At 39.7% G+C, this 13,878-nt stretch overlaps 1 protein-coding gene across 2 annotated transcripts in view; it reads right to left on the bottom strand.

Moving 5' to 3' along the window:
* STS (steroid sulfatase) overlaps positions 1-13,878 on the bottom strand; it is a 110,082-nt gene that overhangs the window by 25,677 nt on the left and 70,527 nt on the right. For both annotated transcript variants that reach the window (XM_069875368.1, XM_069875377.1), the window contains exons 8-9: positions 12,089-12,248; positions 6,879-7,000 (exon numbers count right to left, since the gene is read on the bottom strand). In XM_069875368.1, coding sequence (XP_069731469.1) covers positions 6,879-7,000; positions 12,089-12,248 — 282 coding nt within the window. The remainder of the gene's footprint in view (positions 1-6,878; positions 7,001-12,088; positions 12,249-13,878) is intronic.

The following is a 13,878-nucleotide window of genomic DNA, read 5'->3' on the forward strand; positions in this document are numbered from 1 at the left end:
CCACCTGGGCACTGAACATGCTGGCTCATGTTCAGTCGGCTGTCAACCAACACACCCAGGTCCCTCTCCTCCAGGCAGCTTTCCAGCCAGGCTTCTCCTAGTCTGTAGCACTGCATAGGGTTGTTGTGACCCAAGTGCAGGACCCGGCATTTGGCCTTGTTAAACCTCATGCCATTGGTCTCTGCCCAGCAGTCCAGCCTGTTCAGATCCCTTTGCAGAGCCTCCCTACCCTCCAGCAGATCCACACTTCCACCCAGCTTAGTATTGTCTACAAACTTGCTAAGGGTGCACTCAATGCCTTCATCCAGGTCATTGATAAAGACATTGAACAGGGCTGGACCCAGCACTGAGCCCTGGGGAACCCCACTTGTCACTGGCCTCCAGCTGGAGTAAACTCCATTTACCACCACACTCTGGGCCCGGCCATCCAACCAGTTTTCCACCCAGGAGAGTGTGCGCCTGTCCAGGCCAGAGGCTGACAAATTCCCTGGGCAGAATGCTGTGAGAAACTGTGTCAAAGGCTTTACTGAAGTCCAGAAAGACTACATCCACAGCCTTTCCCTCATCCAAGAGTCTAGTCACTTGGTCACAGAAGGTGATCAGGTTAGTTTGGCAAGACCTGCCTTTCATGAACCCATGTTGTCTGGGCCTGATCACCCGGTTCTCTTGCATGTGCTTCATGATAGCACTCAAGATCACCTGCTCCATGACTTTCCCTGTCACTGAGGTCAGACTGACAGGCCTGTAGTTTCCTGGGACCTCCCTGCGACCCTTCTTGTAGATGGGCACAACATCAGCCAGCCTCCAGTCCAGTGGTACCTCCCCAGTAATCCAGGACCGCTGTAAGATGATGGAAAGGGGTTTGGCAAGCATATCCGCCAATTCCCTCAAAACTCTTGGGTGGACTCCATCCGGCCCCATAGACTTGTAGACATCTAGCCAGGCAAGCAAGTCTCTAACCACCTCCCCTTGGATCGTGGGAACCTTGTTCTGTTCCTCCAACCCCTGGGGTTGTGCACAGAGGGAAAACCTTTCCTTACTATTAAACACTGAAGCAAAGTAGGCATTGAGTATTTTAGCCTTGTCTTCATCCCCTGTTACTGTCGTTGCCTCTGCATCTAGTAGGGACTGGAGATTCTCCCTGGTTCTCCTTTTACTGTTGATATATTTGTAGAAAGATTTTTTATTGTCTTTCACAGACTTGGCCAATCTGATTTCTAGTTGGGTCTTAGCCCTCCTGATTTTTTCCCTGCACATTCTCACTTCCTCCCTATAGTCCACCCAGGATGCCTGCCCCTTCCTCCAAAGCTCACAGACCTTCCTCTTCTTACTGATGTCTTTCAGGACCTCCATTGTTTACAGTTTTTAACTAATAAGACTCAATGTGATATTACCAAGAATGAAGCTATGAATGGCACTGTAAATAATGCAAGCCCTTTTAATTAATAAAGTAGTCCTTATTATTCCTTAAGATGTGCCTATCATAATCCTTTCCAGAGGTAAGGAAAAGTTCAACGTATTCTTTTTCTTACTTTCATTTCTTCACAAATACATCATATTTTAATTCCATTTCACAAGAAAGGTTATACCTGTCCAAATCAGAAGTTACTACAAAATGGCCCTTCTGAGCAGACTTTTCCTGTTTTGTCCTCTCTTCATGATGACTCTAATACAGAACCGGTAGGAATTTATCAAAGAAAAACCCTCTTCTGTAAATTTATCCTACACACCTAATCTGAAAGCTGCAAAGCAGAAAATGTTCCTTTAATTCTCTTTCTGTCTGTTTTCAACCTGTAACAGCTGATACTGTAGAAGAGGACAGATGCATGATTAAGAATATCCCCTTACCCCTAGTCAAAAACCAAAATCTCTCTCACAAAATACTGCAGACAGTTGGATGCTGGAGGACATTGCAACCGTCAGGAATCACAATAGATATGTATTCTACAATAACATTGGAAAAAAGCCCTGGTTGGTGAATTTGATTGAACTATTTTCAGTAATTTCAGAAGATCACAACAGACAAGAAACTCAGATTACACACTAATTCAAATGTATCCTATTTGTCATGTGAGGCAAAGTGGAAAATTTCTATGTAAAGTTCTTCAGTGAACTTCTCCTTCCTTTAAAAGTCATTACTTTTGCATGATAAGGTAGTTTGATTCTATTGTCTACTGTACTTCAATTTAACTTGCCATAGCAAGTCTCATTCTTTTTGTTTACTGAATGACATTTTCCACTGAATAATGAAATCCATTTTGAAATAGAAAAGGTGAAGTGCTGCTAGTATAGTCATTTCGGCATTTATCAGAAAAATTATTTATTTTTAGATAGTAGTACCAAAGCCCTGTGAAGATTATTATTTCTTTAGCATACAGATTATCGCATTACATTTCTCAATGTATATTACACAGGACTACAATATATTTCCTTCTTATCAAACGAAAATTTTGTGCACAGAGAAGCCTGAAAGATGCAGTAGCTCCATTCAACTGCAGATTTGCTCTGTATCTGATGAATTCTCTCCTTATAATTAAGTTGTCATAGCAATGCATTTTTAATAGTACTGATTCATATGCCACTGATGTTCTGCAGAAAGAGTTCTTCATAGGTTTTTAGTATTCAGTTATGCTGAATTATTACTCTAGTAAACATACAAGTGCTGGTCTACTTGCACTAACAGAACAAGATGTGATCAGAGTTAAATTAGGCCAAAGCATAATCTGACATACACAACTAACAGAAAGCTACACAAAACTTTGTCTGGCTCAGATCAAGAACGCAAATGCAAATCTCACACCTGCTTTGTTTTAAATGTAAATGTTTAATGATTAAAAAACCCTGAATGATTACACATTTTGGGATTTTTTTCCCTAAAGGTGTTGCTTTTCTACGTTGGCATTTATATGGTACACCAAGCAGCTGTGGAGAATGAGCACTGATAATGGGAAATCATAGTATGTTGCTGACTCTGTATTAACACATCTTCCTCCATATTTTTAACGAATCGATTATATTACACTTACTTATAAGGTTTCAAAATAACAGGAAATCATCCTCCAAGGACTTGTCATGGTTGTTTCCAAGGCACATAACAAGTGATAACAAGTGATAACAAGTGTCATCATGAATGAATCTATGAGAGTGAGACATGAATCATGAGTATAAAAAAATTGCTTGATATTTCATTCCTTTTTTAATTCAGAATGTGAAGATTAATATGAATTATTGTTTAGTATCAGGCAAAATATAAGTTAATCAAAGAGAGAAGATGAAGAAAACTGTGTTAGTCTATTTATCTGTGGCTAAGAAAGAGAAGAAGAATAGAAGAAACAAAGACTCATTTCCTCATGTTTATCTACCAAGGATATGGCTTCAATTTTGAAGTGCTGGTTAAGAAGATCATTACATAGCACACATCCTCCTTCAAAGGGTTGATGAAGGGGAAATGATATTGTGAATGCAGTAATTGACCTAACTAATATACCTTAGTGAAGACGTGTATAGATATGAGGAATACTTAGCCTCTAAATAAAGAGGTGTAAAATGGTAATTGTTCACTCTGAAGCTTCTAACCTCCCCTGGAAGATGAGAAACACACGTCCTTAAGTCAGACTTGAGACGCTTTCAAGCAAAGGGAAGGTGTGAATGTACTATAAATTTCACATACACTAAATTTACTTGTTTCATATATATAGCCTAAGTGAAAAAGTAAACTTTTTTTTTCTTTTTTTCCCAGACTGAAGCACTGTGGAAGTCTAACAATGGTAAACATAGTTACTAAGGGAATTGTGGAGTGGGGGCAACAAGGACTAAGCAGAACTTTTGCTTCCCTCTCACTTTCTGATTTATTCATTTTTCCTCAGGATCAAAGCTAATCCTACACCTCCAGTATCTAGGAAGAAAACTGGAATATGTAAGCTGAAGCTGACATATAAATTAAGACTTCCCAGAAAATAAATAGAGTAAAAAATATGAGAATATATGCATTAATAAGTTCATATATGAAACACGTGCATTTTACACTTTATTTGGAATGGATTGTACTTTAGTTACTAAATAAATAAACAAGTACATAAATAAATAAATAAATAAATAAAAATTTCCTTTGAAGTGGTAAACTTCCTCTTCTATGAATTTCTAGTTGTTGCTGCTTTGCTCTCAAAAAGTTTCCAAAATGAACATAAATTGCAAATTTAATGAAGGGATCAGCAATCTATAATGTAGTTGCAAAATATTTAGACAATTAGGTCCTTCTGATAAAGGCCTATCAGCAGAACAGTACAGCAGATGCTGTTCATGTCATTTTCAGAACACTCTGAACATGACTAGGGTTATCAATTTCTCACTATCACATTTCTTTCACCAAGCCTCAGGACTAGTGGGAGGCAGAACTAGTCAGGATAATATGTAGGTAGTATGTTTTTGCACAATTCCAAATTACCTGTAGTCAACTAAGTTAACTATCCAGGGAACACAGATTGAGAACAACACAAGTCTTTCCCAGTCTAGAAGATCATTTACAGTACACACAGCGAGATAACTCCCCCTTGATGACATTTTTTTCCAAGAAGTTCCTGATTTTTCTTAGATAAGAAATATCACCTCTTGAAGATTATCCTTAAGGATATTAAGTGTCTGCTTTTGGCAGTCCTCTGTGAATTAAGAACTATTTGCCTGATTACAGTCAATGGCAAGGTGCAACTGAAAGATGAGAGATCCTACAGTCATTTCTGAATGTTGGAAAATGTGTGTGCTCATGGAGGAATGTGGCCATAAAACTTGTTTTACATGAAATACAGGTAGAATTAGGAATGGCGATCAGTCTGTACACAAATCTTGAAGATTTACAGCCCTGCAACTGATAAAAGTAGCATGTCTGTCTTTAATGAACATGGGCTCGATCACTTTCTTGGATGCATTCCTAAGTATAGGGAATGAACTGTTGCCATAGGATAATTCTGATTATCTTTGCTGCTAGTCAAAACCCCTGCACTATTTTGACTTATATATTTGAAATAATTGCTTCTCCAGAATAAAAAACAATATAAATAAAGTGTTGCATTGCATTTCTTCTTTACTTGTGTTCATTTTTCACATGCTCAAATATCATTTAATAGTAGCAGTAGTAGTGACTGTGGATGGACTTTCAGGTTAGTCATAAAGAGCAAGCGATGGTGGGAGGCTGGGAGACAATAATACTCTAACCGGTAATTTAATGCACCTTGAACGTATCAGTTGCTTCACATAGAGCTGCTGAGATGTCAGAAGAAAAAACCTACCATACTCATTTTTCCACACGAGTACCCACAGCATTGCAGATAGCATCAGGTGTGTTCAGCTGTAACGCAAGTATATTTATCACAACAATAACACATGGGAGAGAGATAAACAGGGAAAATCCTTTAGCTGACCGCAACAAATATCTTTTCAAATATGATTGCATTGTCTCCATGGAAAAGGCATTTTTGAATATCTGAAACTGGGCAAATAAGAGAGAAGATGTTGAACACTTCCAGGGGACTGATACAAAAGGAAGTGGAGAGGAATATCTGGCTATCCCCTACTCTTATACTGCAACATAGGCTGACAAGGTAGTATATCAAAACACCTTCCATACAAAAAACAGGCCATTGTTAAGAAGATGTTACAGCCATGTTCTGGGTGGGCTTTCTCTTTTGATTGCCTTGGAGAAAGGATAAAGGAAGAATCACAATCTACATTGTTGCCCCTCAGGTATTAATACAAAAGACTAGTCTTTCATCATTTCTCCCTTTCATTTTCCACTAAACATCCCTTCAGTGAATAACAAGGCAGACTTTTTCCTCAGACAAAGGGTACTTCATCTTTCAGAGGTGCATATTTGAGAATAACGGCTTCTCTGCTTGCCTGTAACTCTGCCTACTCCTCTCCTCATCATGACACAGAATAGCTTCATCCAACCTTAGATACAAAATTGTACTAGGATCACATCTTCCAATTGTTTTTTTTCTTCCTTATGTTTATTTATCAAATGCAATATATATAGGCAAATAAGTTTTATATCTAATATCTTCCATTTTCCTAGTTCAAAGTCAGCCCACAGATGACCAAGAAGACAAGTTATGCAAGGCCTTTCCCAGGGTATTTAAACCAAAAAGTGCTACAATAAGTTTGGTTTGGGTCATCATTTTGAAGCTGTAACACAAGTTGTCAATTTGAGTGTTAACAGACAAGAGGCAAATGTGCGTTTGAATTCATTCAATACAGAGAATTTCATAGAAAGGGAAATAGGCTTTGTTTAATGTGGAAGTCACTACCAGAAATTGGGAGCTATTAGATAAAAAGGCACAAATGAGTGGGAAATCATTTTTTCCTTGGCTTACGAAGTGAAATTGTGTCTTTCATAAAACGCATGAAAAGGGACGCTATAATACTGCATTAATTTATCAAATAATTATGACTTTGACTTCACGATTATCCTATATTTTCCTATCCCAATAGTGATAGTGGCCAGCTGACAACATGCATGTGCTATTATTCAGCAAGCCATCCTATTACCAGCACATTTTTAAAAAGATGTAATCACTAACCTTGACCACTTCCTTCTGTAACACAGACTCTCAAGCAAGTTTAAAAAAAAAAATTAGTTTCAGATACCATATTGTGTTTGTATTGTACTGATATGCAACATTAATGCATAGCAACAAACTAATCTCAAACAGTGAAATGGTGAATAGGTGTGTTCTAGCAAAAAGAAAAGTGAAAAAGAAGGAATAAAGTCAGATACTTCAAACAATTTATTTGTTACCACAGCCCAAGGCTTTTTGCTGATTCTTTTCAAGCTGCAATAAAAACTATATGAAATATTTAAAATGGGCCCAGGCAAGTTTACTTACTATTTCTTGGATGCCAGCGCACTGCATTTAAATATGCATTACAGTAATGGAAGAGAAATTCATGCTTGGATCGGGTAACTTTTCCTTGAAGTAAGGGCATCAGATCATGTCCATCAATAATTCTGAGTAAGAAAGCATTTCAGAATCAGAATAGTAAGTCAAACCTCAGTTTACTGATAAGTTAGTATAACTGCATTTCTACTGCTTAAAAAAAAAAAAAAAATCTGCACGGCCACCTCCAGTTGGTGAATTCAGAGAAAAGCCTTTCAGGTGCCCTTCCCCTTTAATTTTTACCTTGTTAAAGAAAACATTAATTTTACACTTTGCTATTAGGAATGGTTGTTTCCTCAATCCATTTTTATCCTTTTTCTTTTTTTTTTTCTTTTTTTTTCTGAGACAGTGACCAGACATATTTAATAAATTGCTACAACACTGTTCTCCAAGTATACCTGCTCAAGCTCTTTGTGGGAAGTCTTGCCAATGTAACCCTAAAACAAGACAAATATATACTGTGCTGCCTTAGCATCTCCAGAAGTAATCATAACAATTCAAATTATGCAAATTATGTATGACAGAATTTAAGGCAGAACTAGTAATTTCAAATATGAAAATTAACTATGTTTAAATATGTGTTTATCAACTACATACATACACACCAACACATAGAGACAGACATATAAAAAAACTCTCTAAATGCTATTGGACAATTTTGATCATGCTTTAAAGGAGTCAAAATGGAGGTATAAAATAAGCAAGGCATTTAAATGTTTCCATAAATTAAGCTTTTGAATTGCTGGAATCAGCTGTTGGGGGAGAAATCACAGACCGCCTTTTTGACCTGGTGTGAGTTAAAAATTTCATAGGAAATTACTTTTTACTGATATACATATTGGTAGGTAATACTTTTTCAAACACATTGAGCAACATCTCATTAAAAAAATTTTGATTTTTATAAATATTACTTTTCATGACCATGAAAAAAAAAAACCAACACCTTTTCACATTGGTGTAACTACTAAAAGACAGATACCTAAAATCATAGAAACACCAGGTTGGAAAAGACTCACCAGATCATCGAGTCCAACCATTCCTATAAAACACTAAACCATGCCCCTCAGCACCTCATCCACCCCTGCCTTAAACACCTCCAGGGAAGGTGAATCAACCACCTCCCTGGGCAGCCTCTGCCAGTGCCCAATGACCCTTTCTGTGAAGATTTTTTTCCTAATGTTCAGCCCGAACATGCCCTGGTGGAGCTTGAGGCCATTCCCTCTTGTCCTGTCCACTGTCACCTGGGAGAAAAGGCCAGCTCCCTCCTCTCTCCAACCTCCTTTCAGGTAGTTATAGAGAGCAATGAGGTCTCCCCTCAGTCTCCTCTTCTCCAGGCTAAACAACCCCAGTTCTCTCAGCCGTTCCTCATAAGGCCTGTTCTCCAGCCCCTTCACCAGCTTTGTTGCTCTTCTCTGGACTCTCTCCAGAGCCTCAACATCCTTCTTGTGGTGAGGGGCCCAGAAATGAACACAGGATTCAAGGAGCAGTCTCACCAGTGCCGAGTACAGAGGGAGAATAACCTCCCTGGACCTGCTGGTCAAGCCGTTTCTGATACAAGCCAAGATGCCATTGGCCTTCTTGGCCACTGCTGGCTCATATTCAGTCGTCTGTCAACCAACACCCCCAGGTCTTTCTCCTCCTGGCAGCTTTCCAGCCAGACTCCCCCTAGTCTGTAGCACTGCACAGGGTTGTTGTGACCCAAGTGCAGGACCCGGCATTTGGCCTTGTTAAACCTCATGCCATTGGTCTCTGCCCAGCAGTCCAGCCTGTTCAGATCCCTTTGCAGAGCCTCCCTACCCTCCAGCAGATCCACACTTCCACCCAGCTTAGTATTGTCTACAAACTTGCTAAGGGTGCACTCAATGCCTTCATCCAGGCATAAAGACATTGAACAGGGCTGGACCCAGCCCTGAGCCCTGGGGAACCCCACTTGTCACTGGCCTCCAGCTGGGGTAAACTCCATTTACCACCACACTCTGGGCCCAGTCATTCAACCAGTTTTCCACCCAGGAGAGTGTGCACCTGTCCAGGCCAGAGGCTGACAAATTCCCTAGGCAGAATGCTGTGAGAAACTGTGTCAAAGGCTTTACTGAAGTCCAGGAAGACCACATCCACAGCCTTTCCCTCATCCAAGAGTCTAGTCACTTGGTCATAGAAGGCAATCAGGTTTGTTTGGCAAGACCTGCCTTTCATGAACCCATGTTGACTGGGCCTGATCACCCGGTTCTCTTGCATGTGCTTCATGATAGCACTCAAGATCACCTGCTCCATGACTTTCCCTGGCACTGAGGTCAGACTGACAGGCCTGTAGTTCCCTGGGTCCTCCCTGCGACCCTTCTTGTAGATGGGCACAACATCAGCCAGCCTCCAGTCCAGTGGGACTTCCCCAGTCTTCCAGGACTGTTGGAAGATGATGGAAAGGGGTTTGGCCAGCACATCTGCCAGCTCCTTCAATACACTTGGGTGGATCCCATCTGGCCCCATAGACTTGTGGATGTTTAGCTGGGCAAGCAAGGGTCTGACCACCTCCTCTTGGACCATGGGATCCTCATTCTGCTCCTCTGACTCCTGGGTTTGTACACAGAGGGAACAACTTTCTTTACAATTAAAAACTGAGGCAAAGAAGGCATTAAGTACCTCAGCCTTTTTCTCATCCCCTGTCACTGTTGTTCCTTCTGCATCCAATAGGGACTGTATATTCTCCCTAGTCCTCCTTTTATTGTTAATATATTTATAGAAAGATTTTTTGTTATCTTTCACAGACTTTGCCAATCTGATTTCTAGTTGGGTCTTAGCCCTCCTGATTTTTCCCCTGCATGATCTCACTTCCCTCCTGTAGTCCACCCAAGACACCTGTCCCTTCTTCCAAAGCTCAGAGACATTTCTCTTCTTTTCAATATCTCTTGTTTCACTTTTTTAAGTCATGAGCTATGCATGACGATTGGCAGCAATTGTATGCAACAGCACCATTCTGTACAGTTCTCAAAGGATAGCCTGGAAAGCATCCTGAAATTCGTACGGGTCTTTTTTTCTGGGTGTATCACTTCCTGTGGAGTCTGTTGAATTAGAGCCTTTCCCACTTTGAATTTGTCATATTTTCTTGCCTGAGTAATGCACTCTTGCCTTGCCCCTGCAAGCTTGTTCATGATCAAGCTGAGCGCAGGACAGATACACATTTATTGTACTCTTTCTGTTCTACAGCTGGCTAATGGGGAAAAGGGGTGTCTCGAATAATATGTCTCCAGTACTCTTACGTTCGCACAACTGCTAGTTTCAGGAGGGTATATGAGACTGGAGGGGTTTAAGGGAAGAATTCAGTGGAGTGATAGGAATTCAGCTGCTGTATTAAAAGTGCTTCAAGCTAGTCCAAGACCTACCACAAACTGTAATTATGGCATCTAGTCTACACAGAAAACTCAGAGTGGAACAACCTTACCATGGAAGTTATACAACCATATTGGGATTCTTATTAAAGAGATCAAAATAACTCACTTGAGCAATACAAAAACAAAGTGCATAAGATCTGTTCACATTAAGAACAATATGAATGGCTTAGGTTCAACAGAGCTACTAATTGAAGGGGATCTCTCAGGGTAAGACTGACTAATTTTTCATGTCTTGCACATGTCCTGCCTTGCCATTTCCTTCAAGCATTCAATGAATCATCATTAGCAGAACATCTCTGCTCACTACTGGTTTTCCCCGCGAGGGTTCTGGATGCTTTGTGCTCAAAAGTCGTTTGCGTATGGTAGATGTGTTCAAAGCATATGCATATCAGCAGGTTTCTCCACTTAGTGGATTTGGATGACAGCACAGTTTAGGTGAAGGTACCTTGCTGCTGAGACTGAGTATCTCATGAACAAGACAAAGCAAAAGGATGCACAAGTGTCAGTAAAGCATCTTATGAATTTTAGAAGCCAGGTGGATTTTCTTATTAGGCAGCAAAACTCTGTAAAAGATTATTTTCACTAACTTGGTAGAGATTAAAAAAAACTGAAAGAAAAGCCTAGCTGGCATTTGCATGTGTTTTGTGATACAAAATAGGCCAAATGCAAGGTCCTACATCTGGGTCAGGGGAATCAGTACAGGATGGAGGATGACGTGACTGAGACCAGTCCTGAAGAGAGGGACTTGGGAGTGCTTATTGATAAGAAGCTCAACATGAGCCAGCCATGTGGCTTACAGCCTAGAAGGCCAACCATATCCTGGGCTACATTAAAAGAAGCGTGGCCAGCAGGAGAAGGGAGGTGATTCTGCCCCTCTACTCTGCTCTCATGAGACACATGAGACCTCATCTGGAGTACTGTGTCCAGTTCTGGAATTCCCAACATAAGAAGGATATGGAACTGTTGGAAGGGGTCCAGAGGAGGCTACAAAGATGATCAGAAGGCTAAAGCAACTCCCATATGAAGACAGCCTGAGAGAGTTGGGGTTGTTCAGCCTAGAGCAGAGAAGGCTCCGAGAAGACCTTATAGTGACCTTCCAGTACCTGAAGAGGGAGTACAAGTAAGCTGGGGAGGGACTGTTTACAAGGGCATGTAGCGATAGGATGAGGAGGAATGGCTTTAAATTGGACTAGACGTTAGGAAGAAATTCTTCATTATGAGGGTGGTCAGGCATTGGAACAAGTTGCCCAGAGAGGTTGTGGATACTCCATCCCTGGAGGTGTTCAAGGACAGGTTGAATGGGGCCTTGAGCTGCCTGATCCAGTGGGAGGTGTCCCTGCCCATGGTGGAGAGGTTGGAACTAGATGATCATTAAGGTCCCTTCCAACCCAAACCATTCCATGATTCTCTGAAGGTTGAGCTCATAAAATTTAAAATAATTTATATTTGCAGTTCCTTTTTCTACCATGTTCACTCATGCCTTTTCTGATACATTTGAGCAATTCTAGCACTGATTTGAGAGTATTTTGCTCTTGGTGGCATATTCTTCTCATTGCTTCATGCTTGTTGTGCAAGTTAAGCTGCATTTATGTACGTCTCTGTAAAATAAGTCTGTGTGCAAAGAGACAACATACTAATGTAGGTAATGACAAAAAAGTGCTTCTAAAATCTAGTTTTTCCTTTTAATTCTCACCCCTATCTTAATAGACATCACCAGAATGAATAAAATACTCATCAGACTTTCTCTAATACAGAGATAACTATAGAACGTACCTGTCAGAGGGTAACTGTGCATTGGCAAGTTTGACTATCGTAGGAAATATATCCATGTTACTTGTTGGCTCATCAATATAGGCACCAGCCTGTATCACTCCAGGCCAATAGAGAAGCCCTGGCACACGAATACCTCCTTCCCAGTTCATTGATTTTCCACCTGAAAAGTCAAAGTTTTGTTTGCTAAGAAATCAGTTTCTTCTTAGAGAAATACCCTCTTGCAAGATTCAATTTCCAAATATGAAACATTCTGTCTAACTAGAATCTTGGCAATAAATTTCTTCATCTTATTTTTAATTTGCTAGGTTTAGATTTTCCACCTAGAATCAGTACCTTTCTCACAGTAGTAATATGTATTAGACATAACGTATAAAATGTATTTAGTTTAGAAATAAAATTAAATAAGAGCTGCAGGAGATAAAAAGGCACCTTGTAGGAGTCTTCATATAGAATTTGGTCTAGATAGCGTGTCACATATCTATGTGAAGTTATAAGCAAAAAAAAAGGAATCAAAAGCAAATTGAGGTATGCTTTGATTTCTGAGGTATGAATCTAGAGAAGATATATGGTATTTTACTAAAAATGGTGCTTAATGACTTTAGATAGAAGAAAGTACTAATTGAAGTATGTTACTGAATTTTCCAACTCAATGCATTAGGGGGAATTCACTACAGTGATCGTAGATCTCAGGATACTAAAAAAAATATGATATTTCAAACAAAAAATCTAAAGAAAATGTAGATTTAACTTTTAAAGGTGTTACTTGGTGAGATTTAAAACACCCATCAACTAGCAGAATGAAGTGTTCACCCAACAGTATGCTGATCAATTGTTAATACGGTTGGGTCAAGACTAGTGTAGATGTCAATAGACTGTGTGCATCTTCTGTAGAAAAAATGACTGTATTCATGTGAAACAGCCACTAGTATTTTAAAAATTTGATGGGGATTATGTGTTACCTAGCAAGAAACTGTCAAGATTAATAGCCAGAGCTATGGTTCACAGAAAATCGTTAAGCACGAGCAGTTAAACCTGAATAAAAAATACAAGAAATGTATACGGCTATAAAATTACAGATATCCTCAAATTAAGGTATTTTTCAGAGAACAGTTATGCCAAGGAGATTATTTAGTTCATGAGCCAGATTCTAGTTCTGTGCACATATTACAGCAGCTTGTTGGCTAGACAGTATGAACAGACAAAAAAAACCAAAAAGCTGATCCACGCCACAGGTAGCTTTAAGCATCAGATTTCTTTTATTTCTGTATAGCTATCTCAACCTAGTAACAGTGCTAGTGAGACTGCATTGTTTAAATAAATTCTCATTTCACTGTTGCATCCTGTGGAATCTGAAGACAGAGCAATTTCAAGGTGAATCCCATTCCCACACATGTTGCATTTTTTAAAACCTAGATACTGGATCACTTTCACCGCCCCTAGGTTCACTGTATAATTTCCTTAAATCACTATAGAACAGGACAGAAAACTTGAACATTATCCAAGTACAAAGGGAGCACTCAACAAACTCTGCCTCCCTGCTATGAGGAACAAAAAGCAAAATGTACTCTACAGAATGTCTATCTCTGCACTCATGTCTATGAAGAAGTGACTTATTTTCCTTTCAAAAAACTAATTCTTTTATATCTCGTGAGGTTAGGAATAACAGGGAACCAGAGCAGGAATTATAGGTCATTGCCGAAGGCCGTCCTCTATTATCTATGCCTACGTAGTGTTCAACTTTATTTGAATTGTGTTTAGTGACATCACTAGATTTGTTTAATGCCATTATA

This window comes from Phaenicophaeus curvirostris, chromosome 1 (assembly GCF_032191515.1).
Source record: "Phaenicophaeus curvirostris isolate KB17595 chromosome 1, BPBGC_Pcur_1.0, whole genome shotgun sequence".
NCBI lineage: Eukaryota > Metazoa > Chordata > Aves > Cuculiformes > Cuculidae > Phaenicophaeus > Phaenicophaeus curvirostris.